The 15,183-nt window shown below is 46.9% G+C and overlaps 1 protein-coding gene across 1 annotated transcript in view; it reads right to left on the bottom strand.

Moving 5' to 3' along the window:
- WNT2B (Wnt family member 2B) overlaps positions 1-14,759 on the bottom strand; it is a 46,154-nt gene extending 31,395 nt beyond the window's left edge. Inside the window, exon 1 of the mRNA XM_028734499.2 lies at positions 13,985-14,759. Coding sequence (XP_028590332.1) covers positions 13,985-14,133 — 149 coding nt within the window. The 5' untranslated portion in view covers positions 14,134-14,759. The remainder of the gene's footprint in view (positions 1-13,984) is intronic.
- Positions 14,760-15,183: the final 424 nt, after the last annotated feature.

The following is a 15,183-nucleotide window of genomic DNA, read 5'->3' as shown; positions in this document are numbered from 1 at the left end:
GGAAACCTCCACATACCAATCTGTGCCATTGCAGCACATATTTGTGAAAGGTGCCACAGGGGCCAGGAATGTAAAGTGCAGGAAAATAGATTTAGATTGGTTGTATAATGCTAGCAAGTTTTTGCCAAAGTCATAAAATGAATGACCTTCACATTGTCTTATTTTATGTTTCCTCTGAAAAGCAAATGCCTGCAGAAGAACTATAGTTGCGGAAGGCTCTTAATGCTTGCAATTTTAAATGACCAGTTGGCTCCAAGAAAGGATATTTGCTTAGCTTAGTCTGTGACAAAGCACAATCTTTGCATGCACAATGGCCCAGGTTCAATCCCTGGCATCTTCAGGTAAAAGGATCGGCTACCAGGTGATAGGAAATATCTCTGCTACAAAAGAAACCTACAAAACTATTTAGAAAAGAAGTCCAATGAGGACTAAGCATGCTCAGTGGTCATGGGATGCTGACTGATAGATAGTTGGGGCTGAAAAGACTAGGAGGGAAAAGTTGTTGTTGGTAGATAAGAGGGGAAGTGGCTGGCATCCTGAAGAGGGAGAATGCAACACTGCAGCACTTTTGTTGCAGATCCAATTCATCCCAAGAAATTCTAGGTTTTGCCTGAAATACTGGGTTGTATGCGGGTGGCGCTGTGGGTTAAACCACAGAGCCTAGGACTTGCTGATCAGCAGGTCAGTGGTTCGAATCCCCGCGACAGGGTGAGCTCCTGTTGCTCAGTCCCTGCTCCTGCCAACCTAGCAGATTGAAAGCACATCAAAGATAAATTGGTACCGCTCTGGCGGGAAGGTAAATGGCATTTCCGTGCGTTTCTCTGGTTCGCTAGAAGTGGCTTAGTCATGCTGACCACATGACCCGGAAGCTGTATGCCAGCTCCCTCAGCCAATAAAGCGAGATGAGCTCTCCATCCCCAGAGTCGGTTACGACTGGACCTAATGGTCAGGGGTCCCTTTACCCTTTACCTTATCCAAGTATATACTTGCAGATTCAATATAGTGACTGAAATCCGCTCCCCGCTCCCTTCTGCCATGCTCCTCCTTTCTGCTCTGAGCTTTCCTCCAATGCTCCAGTGTAGATTTGGAGGTGTACAGGTTGGAGGAGAAGGAATGGAAGCTCCATTGCACTCACAGAAGTCTTTCTGCACATGCAAGTATGGCGTTGTGTGCCTCTGACAGTTTTGTATTATCTGTGTCCTAGTCAACGACTACCCACACATAGCTGCCCTTACTGCTATCACTTTCCCCCCTTTGGTCAAGTTGCTTGGAATGCCTCTGCTAACCGAAGATTCACTTTCATTGCTGTGCTGGTGCCCTCTTCAAAATTCTGTTTCTGTACTAATTCCATATTTAAGCCTGACTGCTCCTCCATCACTGGCATTAGCTATTTTCTCCCCGGTTGCCCTCATCTGTGAGAGACTCCCCACCTGCCTTTTATACATCTGCATCAAAAGCTATTTCTTCTACTAAAAGGTAGGATAGAGCAGGAAAGCAATTTCAACAACACACACACACACTTCTATCTCTGGTGACATCAAAAGGCGGCTTGACAATGGGGTAGCAAATAGAGGAATAAAAACTCTAAAGGTGTGGAAGCATTGAGGCCAGTAAAACAGAACTTTCATGGGATTTCAGTCACAAGAATCTGTACCTCAAGATTTAGTTGACATCATCAAATATGACGGTAATAGTTTCCAAAAAAAAAAAAAAAAAAAAAAAAGGAAAGGGAAAAGGAAATTGTAGAATAGACATAACATGACTATGGCATCTGCACAGCATTTATATAAACACAGGGAAACTAATATTCGTTGCATGAGCAATGATGAGATGCAAATTACATGCAGCCCTAGAAGCCAAAGACATACTTCTAAAGTTCTCAACCTCTGTTTTGAGGGGGGAACTCTCCAATGAATGAAACATGAACCAGAGAATATAATTAGATGAAATAATTGTGAACAGAACAAACCCATCTGCTCTCATACATGGGGTGGGGTGTGGGGAATTCTAGAGCCATAACAGCACAATCGTATACATGTTACTCAGAACTAAAACCATTGAATTCAATAAGACTTACTCTCAGTTAAGTGAGTATACAAATGAGAAAATATTTAACGTGGTGACAGCTTCACTGGAGATTTTAATACTGCCACTAGTTTGGTGGCTTTCAGCTCAAGCCCTGCAGAACATTTACTTTTATCAATTTGGGATGTCTGAGGTAGAAGCTCACAATGTTGGGGCATTGTGCCCTTCAATATTTATTAGCTTCTATTTCCATCTAGCGTGTCTTTGTCTCTCCATATTATGAATTAACATATGAACCAAACTATGACAATTTGCTGAAAGTGAACTTGGATTTGTATACTCATTTGATCCATGTTGGCATCAGTCATCTTCCTCATCCATGGCAGACTGTCCAGTGTTTGTTGCTGGGTCAAGCAGTGAGCAAGCTGAAAGCTGCAGCCTAGCATTCTCACACTGCTGTAAAGATATATCTCTTGGATTGCATGTGGCTTCATTAGCACCCTTAAATCGTGATTGCTGGCCTTGTTTATATATTGCAGATTGCATACTGGTTTCACAATGTGTTAGCATTTAATTTGCTACTCTTGTACGCATCATGTAACTAATTATTCACATGATGAGCCAGTTCACACATGCATTAGTTATGGAGCTTAGAGTCTGAGACTGAGTCACACTCCTCTCCTGCTTCTGACGCAATGTCAGATACTAGTGAGAAACACAAACCATTAACCCTGGATCCAAGAGTTCCCTTCTGGACACAGTTATCTGATAGACCAGAGTTCTGAAAATGAAGGCCTATGAAACCCCTCACAGCTATGGGATGTGGAAATCTGCACTGCAACACAGAGTAGCTATGGTCTCTACCAACCCCATCCTCTCTTGGTTGCAAATATCCTTGTGCTTCCTCCCCAAATCATCTTCTGGAATGGAATCTGAGCAAACCCAGACAACATATTTTTGAGGTAGGATGCAGACAGAAGTAGAAGAAGCCAAAACCTAGACAATGAGGCCAAGACACTTTCAACAGCTTCCAAAAATGAAAAAGACAAAAGAAGGAAAATGGGAACATAGAAGGAACATCAGAGGGAATAATAACAACACTTAACATTTGTACTACATGGTGAAGAGTTCAAAGCAAGTGATCTGGTTCTAATCCTTATAACAGGCTGGGCTGAGGAACCTTTGGCTCTCCAGATGTTGCTGGACTCTAATTCCTATCAGGCCTGGCCAGGGATGAAGGAAGATGTAGTCCAGCAGCATCTGGAGGGCCTTACAACAACTCTTCAAGGCAACTCTGTATTGTTGTTTCCATATTGCAAGTTGCATGAGAGAAATGAATCTAAGAGAGAGAGAGTTGCCTAAGACTACCCAGTGAGTTCATGGCAGAGATGTTATTTGAAGCAGGGTCTTCCTGGTTTGTAACTCAGTCTTTTATCCAGAAAGGTAGCAGGAGAGGGATAAACAGCAGGGAGGAGTTAGAAGAATGGGAGGAGTCTAGGGGAAATGGACTCAAAAGAAGGAGACAACCTGATGAGTTGTGTGTGTGTGTGTGTGTGTGTGTGTGTTAATGAAGACCCAGATGGGATCAAGTTGACATTGTGAACCACGATACCTTCAGAAAGGAAGGAGAGAAGCTGCAGCTTGAAGTGAGAAGGAAGGAAAACTCACTTGCACAGAGTCTCTCCTAATTGAAAGAAGGAAATAAATAAACCACAATCTGGTTGTCCTCGCTGGAGATGTTGCACCTGGAAGAAGTAGGTCCTGTGTATTTCTACAGACACCATATGCAAGGGGTGGGAACCTCTGTGACCCCCCCCCCCCAGGTCTTGGGACTTGTTCCAGGCCACTCCCCTCAATACTCCCACTCTGTGGCCTCCTTGAGTGCTTTTGCTTGTCTGGAAAGTGTCCTTGAACTTCTTGTTTGCCTGGATGGAGGATGTGGGTGGGGGGGGTGTATGTAGAAGCTTCTGACTTTTAGTGTACAAAGGTCTCTGGCTCCACCCACCACTGACAGGTGGCATCCAGAAGGTTGCCTATGAGGGAATGGGGCCTTCAGGCTGAAAAACATTCCCCATCCTTACTTTGTATCAAGTAGAAGGGGGTTCTATGGCTGAAATATTGCCCAAACTCATGCACACACTGAGGAGAGTGAGGGCAGATCCACAGAATATATTTGATGCACATTCAGTGCACATGACTTCCCTCCAAAGAATCCTGGGAAATGTAGGTTGTTAAGGTTGTGGGGAAAAGGTAACTGAAAACTACAGTTCCCAGGATTCTTTGGGGGAAGTCATGTGCTTAAAAAGTGTGGTGAATATGCTTTGTATGTTATAGTGTGGATCTGTCCTCATTCTCTTTCCCTCCTTGCTGCAAGCAGACCTACTAAATAGATTTAAAAATCTCCCTCTCCACGTTTATGGAGAAGCGATATCAAAATGGGAACTTGGACGTCTGACCTGTTCTGATGCTGGATGGGGTGTGTGTGTGTATGACTACTTTAGAAACAGCAGCTTCAGTTAAACAGATTAGCTAATGGTGCATGTGAACGAGAGTTTACAAGAGGCGGGGAAATGTGTCTGTGTGGCTTTTTGCGTGTGGTGTCAGTGTGTTGCAAACACATGTGCTTGTGTACAGTTCGCTTAAACTCAACTTCCAGCTTTAAAATGGAATCCTGCTCTCTGACTGCTAACCCCCTTCTCAGCAATGAGTAAACTCTACTTAGATATTTACACCAAGATTGTTTATTGCACCGATTATGTTTAGAAGTCACATGCCTCTAATCCGCTCCAAATAGCTCTGAAGCAAGGCTGGTGGCCAAGGTTTCGGGCCAGATCCTGAACATGTCTCTTGGCTGGTTTGAACATATGCTGATGTTTCAATAATAACACTGGCCCTCCAACTCCCTCAATATTAGCCCCTTTGATCAGTGTGGTGTAGCAGCCATGAATTTCATTGGGTGACTGTGGCCCAGTCACCATCTCTCAGTCTAACCTATCTCAAAGTCTTCTTGTGGGGATAAAAATGGGGGAAACTGAGAACTATGCATATACAACCTTGAGCTCCTTGGAGGAAAGCTGGGATATAATTGTAATGAGTAAATAAAAATACATGCAGTGGGTAGTTACAAGGGAAAGTAGAGGATTCCTCAGGCATAAGATTCCACAGACCTCTGGACTGAGGCCTGCTTTCCAAGCCTGGGAGACTGCCTTTGGTGAGACAATGCAGGCTGTGCTGGCCCTACCGTGAGGCAAAATGTGGTATCTGCAACAACTTTTTGGGTGCTGTTCAAAGTGTGTCAGTTACTGGCAGCCTCTTACTCAGTGTTGCCTGGGAATTCTAATAAACAAAAAATCAGAACAGTTTTGAAATCCGTAGTTAAAATCAGTGGTTTTAAAATATTCATTCCCCCAGCTTCATCCAAAATGGTGTCCAGTTGTATCCAAATATAGACTAAACCGCTCTTTGATCTCAGGAACCATCAATAAAAAGAAAACATTTCATGTTTTGAGATAGTACTGGTGGGCACTGGTCAACCCACGATGATGATCGATTACATACACTGTATGAGAGGTATTCAGCTTAATTTCACTCAGTGTACACCCATTGAAATTAATGGACCTAACTTAATCATGTTCATTAAGCTCAGTGAATTCACTCTGAGTAAAACTTCGTTGACTATCATGCTATGGATTTTCCAACTTGGGAATAAAAATGTCTTGGGCCAGTCCTGCTGTCTGTCTGTGTTGCTGCAACAGTTAGTTAACTGGCAAAGTAAGGTTGGAGCTCTGGGAGGCTTGACAGATACTTGCTGTCTGAGAGAAGTTTTATGAGAACGCTTTGGATGGTTTGGAGAAGGCAAAGACTGAATTTATTTATGCCCCAATTTATTTTATTATTTAGGAATGTATTATTGTTTTTTGCAGTGCAAGCCTTTGTTGTTTTGGTTTATTTTAATTAATAAAACATGAGGACCCCCCCAAGAGATGTGTATATAAATGGATTTTGCATCCAAGCTTGGACTCACAGAGGGACTATAGTCACAGTGGATCACCTCTGCTGTAAATTCAGGAGGATTTGCTTCCAGTTAAGTGTGTGTAGGATTATGGCCTAACAACACAATCCTATGCATACTTGCTCTGAAGTAAGTATCACTGAGTTCAATGAGACTACTTCTAGGTAAGTGTGTGTAGCAGCAGGGATCATGTTCCATTAGAAGGAAGTATTGATATCAGAGATACCAACATAATTCCATTTGAGAATCTGGTCTTTGATCAAGGAGTATTTGTATGGCGTTATAAATGTCATCTCTATATAGATCACTCTCTTCCCGTTGAGTAAGCACAGTATTCAGAAGGCTGTGAAGTTCTCCAACCACAACCACAATACTGAGAGAGGATCCCTAAGTTAAAGCTGCTGCAACCACCTTATGGAGCCCATCTGCCACAGTTTTGAGCTTCTGTTGTATTGCAAATAACATTTATTTAGAGTTACAAGTTTTTTATATACACATCCATTTGCAAACCACCATGCTGGTGTTCCAAGAATTCCTGGGGGCTAGTTTGTGAAGCAATCTGTGCTGTCCCTGACATCACTGAAAATTCATAACTCCTTGCTGTTTAGAAGAAGCATTTGGTTGTGAATTCCTTTTCAAGCACAGCAGAGAGCAGAACTGACTCGATACTTTCTATGATTCTGCCTCAGGAAAAAATGGCAGGAGAAAACGCTGAGCATTTCCTCTAGGCGCAAGTTTGGAGATCATCCATCTCCCCAAGAATTTGGCAGTCTAGATCAGATAATATGCTACCCACTCTTAGTGCTGCAATATCAGTGATACTGCCTTTCTTTTTAAAGGTCTGAAAGGCTAAGGAAACAGTTTTGTGGAAGTCACACTCTCCACATAGGAGACCATCTTTGCCCCACTCAGCAGAAGCATTCGTCAATGAGGGTTGAAACACTGAATCCAGCCAGCTAAACAGGGAAAGTGCTGGAAGCTTAAAAGGCAAAATGTCAAAAACCAGATACAACTGACAGGTCTTCCTCCACCTCTTTGAGGATGGAGTGTGTTTGTGTGTGTAACCTCTGATTATCTGGAGCAGTTGCTGGAGAAACTCAGAAAATATCCTCCTCCATTATTTCACTCCACTCTTTGTATTGATTTGTTGATTTAGTGAAATGTGTCTTATGCTGCCAAGTTGAAGTTGAAGCTCCAGGAGGCTTGAAAGAAAAGTGAAATTTTGTGAGAAAGTTTTGGAAGGGTTAGAAAAGGCAAATATTGGATTCATGATGCTCCAATTTATTATGTATGAATTTGTTTGTTTGTTTGTTTTTAATGCAAGCTTTGGTCGTTTTGTTTTAATTAATAAGAAACATTGTCTTTTTTTCTTTTTTTTTAAAGTCAAAGTCTTCATAAATGGCAGCTCCAGATTTTGGATCCAAGTTTAGCATCTCCATACATGCTTGCAATATAGCTATTTCCCCAAGAGAGGATACTTTGTTGATGAAATATTGTTTGGAAGCAGTTTTAGAAAGGGATGGAAGGCTGAAGAGAAAACAGCCAGGGTACCTGGAATCAAGAGCTCCCAAATCTTCCAACCATTGGTTTGTTTTCTCAAGTATGTCAACTAAAATGTTGTCTCTAAGAATTCACTAAGAACAAACAATAAAGAACCTGCCTTTTTAATAAAAGTTTACCTTGAGTCAAAATCAGGAATGAGTCACGTTTTAGATTGTAAGATCCTTGGAGCAGGAACATGTTATATTTGTTCTTTGTAAAAGCACCATGTATGTATTAATGGCATTAGGTATATAACAGTTCAGGCTGGGGTAAAATGAATCTGCTAATTGAGAAAGAAAAGTTATGAAAACACAATAGGTGCTCAGTACCCTGATTTCAATGAACTATAGCTTGAATTCCTAAAAGAGCTATGAATAGAGGGCTTCCATCCCACCTCTGTTCTTTCCTATGTAGGGAAGTCATACAGATATCCACCTGAGCTGAGAGATTTGAAGCTTTACATTCTTAAAGACCTGATTAGCCTTGTCTCAGTATCTTTGAATGGTGTGTGTTGGGGTGTGTGTGTGGAATGAGGCAGTAAGTGATGAGGTTTTCTGCTGATGACCTGTAACCAAGCAGTTGTATCTATTTTGTGGATGGGAGATATAGAAATCTAGGAACTGGTTTGTTAGCCAGTGTGGTGTGGTGGTTTAGAGTGTCAGACTAAGACCTGGGAGACCAGGATTCAATCCCCACTTGACCATGAAGCTCACTGGGTGGCTTGGGGCCAGTCACCAACTCTCAGCCCAACCGACCTCACAGGATTGTTGTGAAGATAATGGAGGAGGAGGAGAGAACCATTGCGCTCTTTGGAGGAATGGGGGGGGGGGTATAAATGCAATAATACACACAATAAAATATATGTAGAGATTTGTAAACCATTTTCCTTCACAGGTGACCTCAAAGCAGTTTGCATGTAAGAGTCAAACAATATCAGTACCAATTATAAAATACAATTATGATGTTGACCATAATGCTAATCAATTCAACCATACACAAATGCTAAAGTGCTAGACTAAATGCTAAAAGTGATCCAAACATATTCAAGCAAGCAACATAAGCTTTTAAGAGAACTTTACTCTGTATGAAATCCCATCAGTGTTGCCTCAACTATGCCTCTAGGGGGGAGGCAGTTCAGTAACTGGAATGCAACTGCAGAGAAGTCCTTACTCCAAGTCCTTACTCCAAGAGGCTTTACCCATTGGTGGGAAAGTAAGCTGGACACTGATGTTTACAGTGCAATCCTATTTTGGGGAGAATAGCCATAACTCAATAGTAGAACATCTGCTTCCTGACATCTCCTTGATGGGGTTGGGAGAAGCCCTTGACAGAAATCCTGGAGAGCTGCTGAGCTAGAAGGATCAGTGGTCTGACTGACCAATAGTTGAAGGCAGCTTCCTAATTTCCTACAATTGCCTATTTAGAAGGAAGTCTCCTCTAGCCTGCAGGGGTAGCTTTGCAGCCCAGTTGTAGCAGATGTTTCAGCAATAGCTGCTTCTGAAGACAAGCTAAGAGCATCACCTTCAGACTAGCAAGGTGCTTTTAGTTCTGGGGTGGGGAACCTATAGCCCCATGGGGAAACCACCGTAGCCACAAAGACTTCAGGGGAGGGAAATCTCTGCGGCTGCTATTTCGAGGGGTGGGTGTGGGGCTAGACTTACTAGATCAGCTGAGTCACTGGTACTTATGGTTGGCCGACGCTCCCTATTGGGTTTCGCACCACGCAAAAACTGAGAGGATCGCATCAGAACAGGCATTGCCAAGTTAGAAGCTAGCGCTTTGGGTTGCACATTAAGGCTAAGATGTCTTTTAAGATGAATAGCAAACCTAGTTCTGCTTACTCGGAAGCAAGCCCCACTGGGTTCCATGGGACTTACTCCTCGGTAAATTTACAGCCTCGGTCCCAACACTTGCTTATCAGGGTCTTGGGAATCGGCTAATATGGTGCATTCCGAACCGTCTTTTAAATTGCCAGAATAAGAATAAGAATAAGAGAGTATTTGGGGCGCTGCAGCTGCGATTTTCTTCTTTGTGTTAAACGTATGGCCTTCACACTTTAGGATGAATTTTGGAATCGTCTCGTGGCCCGATCCTGCATTCCAGTGTCCTCTCATCCAAATCCCCTCCTGTGAGTGACGCTACGGATTTCCCTCCTAAATTTTGCAGCACTGGCTTAAACACCGTTTGGGTTTCAGAATCCAAAAACGGCGCATAGAAGCAGATACAATCCGGAGTCGGATTTCTAAAATCAAAATGTCTCTAGATCATAAAAGAATTAAACAAAAAATCTTGCCTATAAATCTGAAATTAAGAAACACCCTAATGCAACCCGGTCCTATGGATGCTTTCTCGAGAATAAATATATACCATTTAGCTCAATTCCAGTAAGGCTGCAACCTCTGCACGCTTACCTGGGAGAAAACCCCATTAGACATAGTGGGATTTACTTCTGAGTATAGGACTGCCTTGTTAGACCAATAACCAGATGACTCCAGCTGAATAAAACCTCGGATATATGCTGCAGTTAGGTGTTTATATTCGTTCTGCCTTCAAATCTGCACTCCTATTTATTCAACATTTTGTTTTCCTTGCTAAGTATGTGCTAAGCGCAGATGATTCCAAGGAAGCAAACAGATGTCTTTATTTGGCTCCCATCATCTAACCATCGTAAATGTCTCTCTCTCTCCCCCACCCCCTGAATAGGGTATTTATTTGGCATGTCGCTATCGCTGGGAAATGTAGAGCCATCTTGCCTTTACCGCTTAAGGCGAAAGGACCGCGCATCACTGACGGTACTGTACTCTGGAGTTGTGGATGAATGTATGAACCAGACCCCTGGAAAAGCAGCGTGTTTGGCAAGTTGTGCCTGTCACCAGACACTCAAGCGGCACTCATCGGAGCACACACGTGTGAACCGGACCTTGATCTCTGGCAGTGGAAGGTGCATATCTAGTTCCACGGAGAAAGTCTGGGGTTTGAGAGGGGATGAGGGGCAGTGGTTGGTTGAGCGTCCTGACCTGTTTTGAACACGCAAGTCATCCCTTGATGCTGCAGTCCTCAAGTGATGAGCATGCACGTGTGAACCCGCTCAAACCTCAGCAAATTGAATAATTTTAATCCCGTGGTCTTTGAGTGTTGTTCTGGAGAGACCTAGGTTCAAATCCCGACTCAACTGCGGACCTCAGTGGGTGATCTTGGGCCAGTCACTGTCTCTCTGTCGTCGAGGCCTAACCTACCTAGCGCGCAGGGTTGTTGTGGAAGATAATTAAGAGGGTTGCCTGTATCTGTGTTGAGAACAATGGGGGCTCCCCAGGACCGTGAAAGAAGGGCGAGATACGAATGTGAAAAGAAGGAATCAGACGCGCGGAAGTCATCCCTTGATGCTGTGGTCCTCAAGCGACGATTCGGTCCTTGTGAACCGACCCCTCGTCTCCGCAACTGCAGAAACAACCCGCTTTCTGCAGCTTCGCACCTGGGAGCAGACTGACAGCTGTTCCCATTTAAGAAGGAGCTCTTGTTTAACTCCCAAGTATGAACAATAAAAACAGTTTTAAATTAAAGCGGCTCTGTCATCAACAAGGCTCAAGTCATGTTTACGCCGGCCGCAGCGGCTCTAACAATAACAGGCTGTAGGCTTGGCTTACGTTGTGGGAGTCAGACCCGCAGCTTGGAAAGGGGCCGCGTTGCCCATCACCGGCCCGGCCCGACGGGAATGTGCCCTTCCGCCTGGAGGAATCGCCCCCACTCCTCCTCGTCGAAGACAATGGTGGCCGGGGCCCAATAAAGCGCTCCCTCCAACCCAAGCCCGGAGCGAGCTTTAAAGCTGGGCAAGTGAGTGGGCAAGTCGAAATGACAGCAGTGGCAGACCACGTCGGGGGAGTAAGAGAGTTCAAGGGAGCTAAGGATGAATAGGAGGGTGAATTAAAACAGACAGGCACACAACTCAGGCAGTGAGGAAATAAAGGGCAGTGGCTCCCCATGCCTGACGGAGAGGAAATATCTAGGGACATTTTACAGATCGATTGATGACTAGAGTATATAGCTAACATCCCAGAAATGGGGATGGAAAGGAGCACGAGATGGTGAATCGATAAGGCTGTAATCCAAACACCCATTGTCTTGGGGTCGTCCCCACGGGATGAAGCAGTGCTGCGCTGCCAATCAGACATGGTGGGCTTTGCGCTGGGACGCCACGTTCGGCTCATTTGGGTCTGGGCAGAGAGACAAGGGGGTTGGGTTAAATGACCCTTTCCCCCTCTTGCCATTCTACGATTCTAAGGCTTTCCTTTCCCAATTAACTCAGCTTTTTCAGAGGCTTTTGCACACACCACACATCTAAAGCACATTATTTCCACTAAAGAATCCGGTGAACTGTAGCTTACCCTTCGCGTTGTTAAAATTTCCAGCACCCTTAGCAAACCACAGTCCCCAAGATTCTTTGGGGGAAATGACCCCCCCCCCGCGCGCTTCTTGAGCACACACTCTAGCTCGCTGTAGCAAAGTTACTCTCTGCGCTTTCTTGCATTACATTTTCCGCTTCCTACCCCACCAGGTATATTTATACCTGCAACGGTGAATTCCATTTTACATCTGATGAAGAGGACTTTCTAGCACCTGCAAGCTTACGCCGGAATAAAAGGTGCGAGCCTTTATGGTGCCACGAGACTCTTGACTGAGTCCACAGGCAGGTGGGTAAAAAGAGGAGGCCCCATAGACGATCGAGAGAAGGAACCCATAGGAGAGCAGCCCATCATAATGCCATGCCCGCGCAACTGCTGTCACTTGCAGGCCAAATAGCTCAGTGGCAAGGCATCTGCCTTGCGTGCGGAAGGTCCCGCTTTCGATCCCTCTGCATCGCCAGGTACGCGCTGGAAGGGACCTCCGTCTCTACCCCTCTTTTCCGGCACGCCCCCCCCCCCGACAAGGCAGTTCTCGAAACCTCAGAGATCTGCCTTAGCTGCTGGAGCAGGCAGGTAGATCCAAGCTAGAACGACAGACTCAGGATCTGACAGCCAGACCGTAGAAAAGGCTCCCATGTTTACGACGTGGTCTCTGATTTAATGGACGGCGTCGCTTTTGAGACTAGGAGCAGGATGCGTCCAAAGCCCATCGAAACCGGAGCCCATTGATTCCCAAGGGGAGGACGTGCAGAATCCGTCCGTTGAAAGAAACGGCCTGGAAGGCTCCCCCGGTGGGACTTACTCCGGAGTAAGGATGGAGCTGCACGCGGGCTTAGCTTGGGCTGGATCGTGCTCTCGTGCGCGTGTTTAAAGCAGGGCATTTGTAGGTGTGCAAGGGGTTTATAGCAACTGCTTTGCAGCCACCTATCCTATGGAGGAGATGGAGAAAAATTCGAATCCTAAAACTTATCTCCGCCTTTCCCAGAGTGGCTTACAATCAAACAATTAAGAAAACAAAGAACTCTATAAAATTACGCGGTGAGCGGGCATTTCCCCATCCCCGTCCTCATCAAATCGCCCCATCAATGAGCAGCATTCCCATCTGACAGCGCCATCCCGTCTGCCTCCCTTCTCGGTTCTGTCCACTGACGCCTCGCACTACGGCTTCCCGAGCAGCGCAACCGCCCCCACTCCCAATAAATAAACCCCAACTTCTCTAACAAGCCCGCCTGGTTGTTTTATGAAAAACCAGCGCTCCCCTCTCTGCTTGTCCAAGCCAAGAAGGAGCCAAGGACAAGCCGAAACCCTTCGAGAGAGAAACTGGACCCCGATATCGCCCCCTCCAAGCTCTGCCCCTCTCGGCACCGCGGGCTTCTCCGGAGCGAGGAGCCCCCATCACCAACGGCGCTTGTGGCGTGTGGCCCTCTGGCCTGCTTGTATGTCGAAAGGACGGGGGCCAGGCCATCGGGCACTTCGGGGTAAAAGTCCAGGGACCCACCTAGCAGACCTCAAAAGCAGCAGGACTGGGACTGATTAAACCTCATTTTGAAATAAGTGAAATTCTACGCATTAGTACCGTCTGGGTAATAACCTTAGGTAAACCTCTTTGTGAAGTCCGCCTGAAAAGCGGAATATAAATACTATAAGCAATACATATTAAGTCCAGAGTTTAAAAAGACCCAACGACATCACTGGTAAGTAGTTTGAACAAGCCCCTCCGACTCTCCCGTCTCTCCCCCAACTCCTACAGGTGCTGGCGCTTGCACCGTGCGCTTTGCACATGCTCAGGAGCACTGCGTCACCGTGGCACGCTTTGAGAGTTCCAGCCTCGAGCAGCGCGCTGCCCAGAGCAGCGCACCGCCAAGCTAATCGGAACCTTGAGCAGCCACCGCTGCTTCGCGGTGCCTCGTTGTTAGACGTCGGGGAGAGACAAGTTTCCTCGCCGGCAGCCGCCGTCTAACCCCGAAGGAGAGCGCGAGCGAGCCCCGGCGTCGGGCCGACTTACCACCAAGAGGAGTCCGCCCGCGGCGTGAGTGTCAGCAGCATCAGGACCAAGGGCAAGCAGAGGCGCGAAGGCGCACGGGGGACCACGGCCGCCCGTCGAGTGTCCCCGGGCGCGCAGGCAATCCGAGCCCAGCGGCTGGAGCCCAGCATAATTCCCCGGCCGAGGGAAGGTAGTCGCGAGAAGGACAAGTCCTCGGGTCTCTACAACCGGGCGCGAAGGAGAAAGCGAGGCTGACGACGACCGGGGCCTGATCGATCCGCTCAGCGCAGCCCAGACCTGGACGGCTGCTGCTGCTGCTTCTGCTGCTGCTCTGGGCACGGCTCGGGAAGGCGGCGCCGTCAAACGCCCTGCACCCGCGGGCGGCTGTCCGCTGGCCGGCCGATTCCCTGGCAAGATGCGCTGCTGGTTGTGGTCGGGGCTGGAAGAAGCCTTTCACAAGCAGCCCCATGGACGGGCATCTGCTGGGAAGGGGGATGAGGAGGACACGCCGGAGGGCTGGGCTCGGGGGCAGGCGGGGAAGACGGACACCTCCGGTGGACTCTCATTGGGCAAAAACGCCCCGGCACGAAGGCAAGGCTGGGGCCAGAGCAGGCACAGCCACGCAGTTGGGACGCCTCTTCCTCTCTTCCTCTCACTTTCTGTCCCCCCCACCCCACCCCCGCACGCCCAGCCTTTCCTTTCTCCCTCCCTCGCTCGCTGAAAGCTCGCTCACCTTTTCCCTCCCAGGCACCACCTGCTGCTGAGAGCCAGAGCCAGAAGAGATCAGAGACGGCGCTGCTGAACTCTCCCTAACTGGGCAATAGGCAGGCGCAGGCAAGCATCCACCTCCCCTCCCCCGGAGGTCCTAGCGCCTCTCCTGTCGCTGCCCATTCAGCCTGCGCTCCTGATCCAAGTCCCCGAGGGAGAAAACAGGCTGGGAGGCTGGAGCTTTTGATATTAGACGTGGGGCTTTGCAGCGGTGTAGCTGGATAATTTTAGATCAGGGATTGAACGGGGCCCCAACTTGATCCCCTTGCTTTGCTTAGACTGCTGCTGAGGGGCACCCTGGACTTTTGGCCCATAATCTTCTTGCACCCCCCCTCCAGGCCAAGCAAACAGGGGTGTAGCCAGAAATCTTAACATCTTCCAGTACATAACTCCTTTCTCCCCTACCCACATCCCTGCCACATAAGCACAGGGCTTGTTTAATACAGAGGGTG

The sequence above is a fragment of the Podarcis muralis genome, chromosome 5, assembly GCF_964188315.1.
Source record: "Podarcis muralis chromosome 5, rPodMur119.hap1.1, whole genome shotgun sequence".
Taxonomy (NCBI): Eukaryota; Metazoa; Chordata; class Lepidosauria; order Squamata; family Lacertidae; genus Podarcis; species Podarcis muralis.
The sequence above is the reverse complement of the archived record's forward strand: the minus strand, read 5'-3'. Positions and strand labels throughout refer to the sequence as shown.